Source organism: Numida meleagris, chromosome 1 (genome assembly GCF_002078875.1).
Source record: "Numida meleagris isolate 19003 breed g44 Domestic line chromosome 1, NumMel1.0, whole genome shotgun sequence".
In the NCBI taxonomy this organism is placed as follows: domain Eukaryota; kingdom Metazoa; phylum Chordata; class Aves; order Galliformes; family Numididae; genus Numida; species Numida meleagris.
Window position 1 is genome coordinate 138496381 of NC_034409.1, and position 10173 is coordinate 138506553.

The 10173-nt window shown below is 37.1% G+C and overlaps 1 protein-coding gene across 1 annotated transcript in view; it reads left to right on the plus strand.

Moving 5' to 3' along the window:
• Positions 1-9370, plus strand: part of FAM155A (family with sequence similarity 155 member A) — a 454487-nt gene extending 445117 nt beyond the window's left edge. The window contains exon 3 of the mRNA XM_021415596.1: positions 8701-9370. Coding sequence (XP_021271271.1) covers positions 8701-8996 — 296 coding nt within the window. The 3' untranslated portion in view covers positions 8997-9370. The remainder of the gene's footprint in view (positions 1-8700) is intronic.

Below are 10173 nucleotides of genomic sequence, written 5' to 3' on the forward strand. Positions count from 1 at the left end.
AAGGAAGGAAGGAAGGAAGGAAGAAAGAAAGAAAGAAAGAAAGAAAGAAAGAAAGAAAGAAAGAAAGAAAGAAAGAAAGAAAGAAAGAAAGAAAAAGAAAGAAAGAAAGAAAGAAAGAAAGAAAGAAAGAAAGAAAGAAAGAAAGAAAAAGAAAGGGAGAGAGAAAGGGAGAGAGAAAGAAAGAAAAAGAAAGAAAAAGAGAAAGAAAAAGAAAAAGAAAAAGAAAGAGAAAGAAAGGAAAAAAGAAAGAAAGGAAGGAAAAAAGAAAGAAAGGGAAAAAGAAAAAGAAAAAAAAGAAAAAAGGAAAAGGAGAAAAAGTTGACATTTATAATATGAATTAGTAATGACTTCTTGGAAATTTCCAAACAACTGCTATAATGAGTAAGAAGTATTCTAGTCTGAGAAAGTCTTATCTATAACTTTAAGTAGAAAGTAAATGTCCTGTATGAAAGTAGATGGAGGAAGCAGGCAAGGGAATGCCGTACTAATGGAGTATCCCTGACTTTTATAGAAATGTTTGTGAGGATGTGGGGAACTGCAGTGCAAAAAAAAAGAAAGTACTTGGGAGATTAATCAAAACAGTCAGAATTACAATGTGGTTTGCTCAACACAGAAAACCTCCATTCTCAGCCTCCACCAAATGAGCAATAGAGATGCACAGTGAAAGGGAAGAACAGATTACAACTGCCATGCCTGTGGCCCTTCCCTGAGCAGCCAGGATGTACTATCAACACAAATACTGTGGTTGCATCCACATTAGCAATCTAATTCACAAGTGCACTTTTAAAGCAAATCTCTTCATACTCCTTGCCGTTTTACTTTCAGTGGGGAGATGTCTTCAAGTATGCAATCTGAGTTCCTTTGGATTAAATTAAACTAGGAAATGTGCTACAGGACCATTGCTATGACATTCCAGCCGCTAGCAGACATTTGATCTGCAGAATCAACTAGAGCTACCGTTAGGTAAAATATTCTCAAATGCATTAAGGGTTGACACAAGATACTCAGCGCTACCAGTCATTATATGCATCTTCTACCCTTACCCCAAAAAACTTGTTAATACAGATATACCCTATCCTGGCTGCAGGGCAGATAGTCCCAAAACTGCCATCTATGTGACAACTCTGGAACACACTAGAGTGAAGAATTAGAACTACCTGTACTGCTAAGGGCTTTCTTTGTTTTGATCAAGACTTATGGCCTCTCTGTGCCTATTGGTATAATGGTGCCGTCAGCCTGTACCAAATATCAGGCAGAAAAATCTCAGCCATATCCTCAGGCTCTTTACTAGGTAATAGATGTCATGAGATTTCATGGAGCATGTAAGTTTCTTCATGGATCAGAAGGGAATATGGTGAGAAGCATTATAGCAGAGATTTGTTGCATTAACTTCTTCCAACACCAGCATGCCACCCTCTGGTATTTCCTAAGAGCAGTATCATAAGAAAGATTTTATTGTCACTAAGAGGATAATTGATTTTATCTCCTCTCCTGTACTGAACAGTCCTGTAATAATATTTTAAGTACATAGCATCCTGGCTTGTATCAGAAATAGTGTAGTAAGCAGGATGAGTGAGTTGATCATCCCCTTGTACAGGTGAGACTCCATCTTGAGCACTGTGTTCAGTTTTGGGCCCCTCACTACCAGAAAGACATTGAGGCCCTGGAGCGTGTTCACAGAAGGGTAACAAAGCTGGTGAGGGGTCCAGAGCACAAGTCTTGTGGAAAGCAGCTGAGGGGATTGGGATTGTTTAGTCTAGAGAAGAGGAGGCTCATGAGGGACCTTAGCACTCTCTACAATCACCTGAAAAGAGGTTGTGGCAAGGGGGTGTTGGCCTCTTTTCCCAAGTAATTAGAGGTAATGACCTTAAGTTGCACGAGGGGGAGGTTCAGGTAGGGTATTAGGAAAGGCTTCTCCAAAAGAGTGGTAATGCACTAGAGCAGGCTGCCCGGAAAGGTGATGGAGTCACTGTCCCTGGCAGTGTTCAAGACCCATGAGGATGTGGCAGTAAGGGACATGCATTAGTAGGCATGGTGGTGATGGGTTGAAGGTTGGACTAGATGAACTTTCCAACCTTAATGATTCTATGATTTTGTGTTTCCATTTGATAAAGCACATTCTCAGCTACAAAAAAAATATTTTTCAAGATAGTGACCACCATTAGCTATGTATTTTCACCAGTGATAAACAAGAACCTGCATGCTGTGCTTGTAAAAAACTGCACCAACAGAGATGACTCATTGTCATCAGTGAATTGAGAAGAATTCTATAAAATGCAGCTTCCTCTTATGGGGAAGACAGGTGTGTTTCTGGTGACCAGCAGGTTTAGCTATAGAGTGTCTGTTTCCAAACAGATGCTCTGCTTTCAGTGCAATTTGCAATGCAATTTCTTTGAGACAATGTGATATATAGAATGTATCACAATCTATCTTTGTGAAAAAATTCAGGAAAAGAAAATGTCTGAATTCAGTCTGCATTATGTTGTTCTTGGCAAACTCCAAAATACACACACACTCACACATATATACTTGATCTAAATTCTCACTCTAAAAATAACACATAATAATGTCTCATTTGCCTCCTGCCTACACCTTTTAGTAGGTCCTACAATATTAGAGCATTAAACTAACACTGACAGCAGGACAAATCCCATTTATGTTTGACAAGCATGGTCTAAATCATTACTAGCTATGACTCTCCTTACAAGGAAAATTTGCTGTGGTTTCACACTAGAATCTGTCACATAAATATCTCATCTGCTTGAGTTCAGTCTCATTTTAGAGCCTTGAATACTGGGGCTTTCCCGTGAAGGAGATCCCACAGCATAATAGGTTGTTAGCTGCAAACATTTTTCTTCTACAAAAAAACAACCCAAGCAATTAACTTACAGATATCCCTGAACAACATAGCAGCACAATACTTTCATAGGTATGAACTTTTCCTTTTCTATCATATCACAGCAGTAAATGTTCTCATTGAATATTGCACAAAGTAGAAACAGACTAGAGGAGAAGTAGGGAAAACCAGATGCTTGCTAGAGACAAATCATCTCACACTTAACCTGCATCTCAACATAGAAGAGCTGAAAAGGTTATTTGTATAGTCTTCAGTGTCAGCTGTTTACTTACTTTTCTGACTTAAATTAGCTTGGTTGGTTTTATAGGGGTACCACTGATTTACACCATCAGAATGAAATTAGTCCCATACATACTTTAGGAAAAAAAAAATCAGTGCATGGTGAAGAAAGAAAATGAATGTTTCTTGAACGTATACACAAACACAGGAAAATGCTCCAGAGGCAACTACCTGTAATAGTTTCCAACATATAAAGAGAAAACAAAATTAAAACACAGCAATCCATATCTACTCCAACCATTGGAATGGAATCTGAAATGAAAATTAGCCTTATCAAAAAAAGCCAGACAGCTTTATTCAGAAGTTTAAAATAATTTGACTAAATAATATTTTATTTATCTTTAAGGCTTCTTTTACATTTAATTTTATCATATGAAGGGTATAAAATATATACCTAAATAGAAGTATCATGATGTGTCACAGACACAGCAATTTAGAAGTTGAGAGGACTATCTGGATAGAATCAAAGAGATCTGGCTTCCAGATCAGATTTAAGCAAGCAATGAAATCTAGTCATATAATGTTTAATGAGTTCTCTTGCCTTCTGTAGTTGGAAAATGTTATTATTGAAATCTCAGAAATAATTCCTCAGAAAGATAAATGTCATGCTGAGTGTTGGCATTCTCTGATACAATGATGTCACTGCTGGATGGATCATTCTTGGCAGGAATTAATTACTTTGTGCATCATAACAAATCGGTGCATTCAAAATTTCTGGTATACTACAGTCAATTATATTTTCTTCTTATAGGATATGTTCTTTTTTCAAGCTTGATTACATCTCAAAAAAAAATCATAAATCTATATAAAATATGACCATGGTTTATAGTAACATAGAAAGAAAATTAAGGAAAAGAGCAAAATGTATTTAAAAAATCTGTAATATTTCTGTATCTACCACAAATATACCAGCCAGGCCAGTTTCCTTGGATGGCAAGTGCAATTTGCAAAGTGCTATGGCTCCATGGCTCTTTTGGTATGAAAGAGACCAACTGGGCCAAGCAAGACCAGCTGCCACAGATCCAGATCAGATACAAGCATGACACATCCTGACAACACTGGGGAGAGGAGTGAAAATGCAACAAACTTTTTTGCATTCGGGCTCCTGTGCAAAAGAAGTGCACATGCCTGGGTAGAAACCACAGCATTCTCTGAGTTAGCTGGTGATCTGACTGATCAGTAAGTAGATCATGCCTGTATGTTGCTCTGAAAGTAATGCCTCCTCTTAATTTCATGGAAATTACAATCGATAGGAAGACCAAAATAACACTATTTGATAGACCAAATTCTCAGGTACAAGACACTATTTTTTTCAATACAGCCAAGACCATTATATGATTTGTGTGGATGAGTTGATCGAGATGCTCTTCATATGGTGGTGTGACAGACGTGCATGGCTGTCTGGAACATAGCTTGTCTTTCACATCACTGTCATCACTGTTGAAACACACCACCCACATCCTCGCTGAGCTCACATTCACTGTTTCGTCTTCACAAAGGTTCAGCAAGAGTTGATGAATGTTAATGGGTGCCTTTTTTTCCACAGGGAGGAGTTCAATTCCACCTCTTTGCTTCATTCACACTTCTGTGTTAGAAGCCATTCTGTCAGACTGTCCCTCTGCTGCCATCTCTTGCATGGCAACAAAATGTAATGCAATATTGGTGGGAAGGTTCAGTCTCTACTGCCATACCACCAACATCTGCCTCTGATGCCTTGGACCAATATTATAAAATAGGAGACATCATTTTTGGAGCAGCCCTCATATATACAGGCACAGTCTTTACAATTTTAATTACAGTATAAGAAAATATTTGCAGTTTCCTGCTTTTCCCACAAAACTCTTTCTGCACAAAGTGAATGATGATCATGCTGTCACTCTTTTTTCTTTCAATATGATTCAGCTGAGCAGGACACACAGGATTTATCAAGTCTCCATTAACATAATCTAAGTCAAATGAGTAGCCTTAGTTCTTGCATCAGCACTGGTAATACACTCAACAGATATGATTGTGTGCTGATAATCACAATGTTATATGCATATCAATAAAATTACCATTACAAAGCAAAGATATTTATTTTATATGGTCTTCATGAGTGATTGTATATTTATATGGACAATCGTCTGATACCAAAATGAATCAAAGTCCAAGATTCTCCATATTGACTAAGATCTCTTCTGGTGAAATGTAGGAGGAAGCTGGAAAACAGAGAATGGAAATCCAGAGCTGAGAATTTTAAGTGGAATATGAAAAGTGTCAACGGTTTACGGGCATTCGGCCCGGTTCCGTGACAAAGGGGACGGGGGATCCACGGGTCCACGCCCCGGGAAAAGGAAAAGGGGAAAAGGGTAAGGAGATGGCCCTGAGAGCAAAGAACAGCGGCAACAATATGAGGAGAAACAAACTAATCTACTAAATAAAATATCGGAATGCAAAACAACACACTATAATACAATATAATTACAATTTAAGCTGATAAATCCAATACAGAGAGAGAGAATGTCCCAAAATCAAGGTAGGCCTTACTCTACTACCGACGATAAGACGGCTGGAGAGCGAGGTGCTGCCAAGACGAGAGACGGGCGGAAAAAGGGACGAGGTCTCGTGATCTGCAAGTTTTTATACTGCGAGCTTTTATCTTTTCCCTCCAGCTGGAAATGGTAACAGAGGAGAAAAGTACCGTGGGGACTGTAGTAGTCCTTCTCTTCTGAGAACTAGGTATATCCACTACATGATGTTATGATGTGGAATACCAATAACCGAAAATCACAAAACCATGACAAAAAGCAAACTAGATTTTGAGCCAGTAACATTGGTGGGTCAATCTCAGAAATAAAATAACCAAACATCCAAGTAGTACAAAGTAATGATACTTGCAAACTGAACTATAAAGGCAGAAGAGCAGGAGGTGAGGCTTGGCGGTCTTCTGGATAAATGTATCATTTTTATTCCTTTTCCCAAACTCCGTGTCCACATAAGATGTTTTGATAAAAGAGCAAAATAGTCCTTTTCTCCATGCCCTTCCAAGGTTAAAGTAGCCAGCTTCCCAGAGTTCCAGGTAAACCTCATGTCTGTAGCCTTCTGGCTAAGTAGACTGACTGACCAATTCCAAGAAGCCAAAATACTTATGGCTACAAACAAGTATGTGGTGAAGCACAATAATTAAGCTTTCTTATTTCAGTGCAAAACTCTTATATCTAAATGTTCTGCAACTGTCATGAATAGAGGTTCTGTAGTTAACTGATCATTAAATACGCAATTGCAAATTCAAAGCCTAAATTCAATTGCTGAATTGAAATAAAGAGGAAATTTAATTTTACATTAAGAAACAAGTTCAGTGCAGCCTTGACTGTGGAGTTGCCTTCAATTTATTTATAATTCAATAAGTGCATATGAACTATTTAAATACTTTTTGATTACCAACTTGTACGTACAGGCTTTTATTTCAAAGGAATTTGGGGTTTTCCTGTAACAAGAAAATCTGGAAATAAGAGTTGGAACAGTAAGAAAGCCCTAGTAGGATCAAAGCATTAAGCATTCTCTATGTCTCTTCAATTGCTGTTAATAGTTTGAGATACTGCATAGAATCATAGAATCATAGAATCGCTCAGGTTGGAAAAGACCTTCAAGATCATCAAGTCCAACTGCAACCTAACCATACTGCTCTGACAACCCACCAGTAAATCATGTCTCTGAGCACCACATCCAAACGGTTTTTAACACATTCAGGGATGGTGACTCAACCACCTCCCTGGGAAGCCTATTCCAGTGCTTAACAACCCTTTCTGTAAAGAAGTTTTTCCTGATATCTAACTTAAACCTCCCCTGGCACAACTTGAGGCCATTTCTCCTGGTTCTGTCACCAAAGTCTGCAGTGACAGAACAGACTGAATAATTACCTGCTTTGTTGGGTACTTCCAATATGTTACCATGTTAACAAACTTGAGCACTTATAAACCTCAAAAGATGGGTTTCAGAAGACACGGCATTAGAAGTAAGACCACTTTATGATAGAAGCAATATTTGCAACAAGCAAAGACAAATTCCAAAATGTAACAGAACAAATCATTTTCAAGGGTGGGTTTGACTGCATATTTGTAAATACTGCATGATTTCCTACAGAGTAAACCCTGCCTTTACATGACATCAAACAATCTGTATCTTTAAAAACTTGATTGAATTAAAAAAGAAATTAAAATTTATTTGGACTCGTTATGTAAAAAAACTACCAGTGTAGGTATAATCTGCATTTTAACATCTTTATCATACCTAATGCATTTCTTGTGTATTTGCAGATCAATATTATGGAAGTAGGAATAAAAGAGTTCAATTTTATCTTATTTTGTGTGCGATTTCTTAATAGGATTTTCACATAATTCAATCAGCGTGGATCTAAGAAGCAAAGCCTAAACATATAGACTTTGGGTTTTGGAAGAAAAGAGATTGCTGTAACACTTTAGACAAAGTGTAGCTCTTGTTTCAAGATGTGAAGTTGGCTTATAAGATATAGCAGTTAAGTAGCCGCTTTCCAAATATTCATCCTAATTTTTCAGCAAAGGTTATTTTACCATGAAATCTCACAATGCTTTAAGGTAAGTAGCTACTGCAAAACTTATTCCAATATCTGTTCAATTGGAGAAAGGATATTTGTCCATTGTATTAGATATTATTGCATTAATCAGCCTAAGCTTGGTTCTTATAGTTTATCAGTGAAGACGATATATGAGAAGTAAATGGAACACTCTGGTTATGTTGCTGTTCCTTACAGTAACATAGACAGCACTGACATTTTCCAAAAAGGTGATTGTATCTTTTGGAAAAGATAGAATTCCTCTAACTATTCAAAAATACATACTGAGATCAGGCTGAGTAGTTCAGTGCAGTTCCAAAGGCAGAAATGACCTACTTGTACAATAAGAAATACCAAGAGATCCAATTACTGCATGGTAAGGAAAGTTTTTTCTCACCTCTGGGATATAGTAAAGTGATCATCCCAGATGAAAGAACTCAGCTAAAGTAGTGTAAATAAGCAGAGTCTGAACAGCCTTGATTGGGAACTTCCTATGAAATTGTTGGATCTGCAGTGGTTTGAAAATCCATATTGTCAATGTTGTCATCATAACAGTATTTGTTATTTTATGCCTACCTTTTCATGGATAGATATTACTGGTATGTGCTCACAGACAGAGGAATAATTTCAAGGTCTTCTTGATTTCTGTGGAAATATTCAGTTTGATTAGTTGTTACTTCACCCAAAAGGAATATTTTAAATATCAGGTTTTGCTGAGGAACATAATGCCTTTATTTTAGCTCCATTTCTTTCTACAGCCACACTCACTTTCATACTTCTGTTGAACAATCATTAGATGCTGCTTCCTGTTAGACTATGCATATCCCTAATTACACAAAATGGTAAGCGTTTTGAGATCCTGAATCTAATTGAAAGATCTGAATTCAATTGCTTAGGTCTAAGATATCTGAACTGTCAACTGCTCCTTTAACCTGCCAGGTTCTACCAACCTTTTTGTGTCTGATGCTTATTTTACCTTGTGTTTATCCTACAGGGCTCTATGAAAACTATCCAACCAATGCAGAACCAGAATGCTGTGATGTCAGATGGGGACTATTATCAGATCATCAATCCAAAGGGACTATAAAAACAAGTGGCTCAACAATGTGTCATAGGACATCGCTCACAGTTTCATCAGCATCAAGACTGTGTAACAGCAGACTTAAACTGTGTGTTCTCGTATTAATTCTATTACATACAGTAATTACAGTCTCAGCAGCACAGAACTCAACAGGACTAGGCTTTGGAGGCATAACAACTTTGGAAGATAATTCAACCAATGAGGAATGAAAAAAGGATTCATCTTATATGACAGAAACTTAAAAGGCCCAAGTGACTACAGTCAAATATAAAAACAGCTGAGTGCTTTACCCTCAGATCTCTTCTTGAATGACCTTTTGGGTAAAAGGAAAAGAATGGGCCACTACCCAAACAAGAAGAACACAAGAACACAGCTTTTTATTGACTAAAAGGCTGTATGGTGACTTAAATTTCTCACACCATTTTATACACTGTGTTTTAATGTTTGGAGTTTCTTTTTTTGTTTGTTTTTTGCACTTGTTAATACAGGATTTTATTTTTGGGACAGTTTCTCAAAGCTAAATTAAGTCTTTTCTCTGTCGATATATTTCTAGTCATTGTGTGTGTTCATCTGATAGTTCTGTCTTTTATGTCCTGTCAGTTTCTATTAGAGGAATGACTGCTATGATTCCATGACATAGTAAAAAAAAAAAAAAAAAAAAAAAAAAAAAAAAAAAAAAAAAAAAAAAAAAAAAAAAAAAAAAAAAAAAAAAAAAAAAAAAAAAAGAAAAAGAAAAAAAGTGAAAAAAGAAACAAACAAACCTAACTGTCCTCTTACCCATGGGAACCATTCATCTCCTTTCCCCTCCTCATCTCAGACAACATACACTTGCTTCTGTCTGTGTAATCACAATGAATGGGTACACGATTCCAGTGTGCCTCTGCCACTGTTGCACAAACCTGTTGACTGAGCAAATCCAAAAGGAGCATGAAAGGAGTTCCTTTTAGCTGAACAAATAAGTGCTCTCCTTACAAGGTGGGATCGGACAGTTAAAAAATATAAAGAAATATATAACAAACTGTTGCTCCAATACCCGTTTTGAAAAGTCCAGTCCTTTCTCACTGGTCAGTTGAACAGGAGCAGCCTTTTTTAGACATGCTATGTAAAACCAGTTATGCTCAGCAAGTTGAATAGTTGGGAAGCCTTCATATTGGAGGTGAAGGATTGGCATTCATTGTGAATTACGTTTTGAGTTCTCCTGCTGTCACATAACCAGCAGCTTTCCATAAGGAATGGGAGCAAAGAGCTTCCAAATTCCAAGTCTTTTTGTCTCAACAAAATTACACTAGAAGCCTTTGAGCATCTGCAACACAAAGTATCTTTTTGGTTTTGATCCATTGTTTTTCTAATATCTATATGTTGTTGAAGGTTACTCTAGTTATTAAG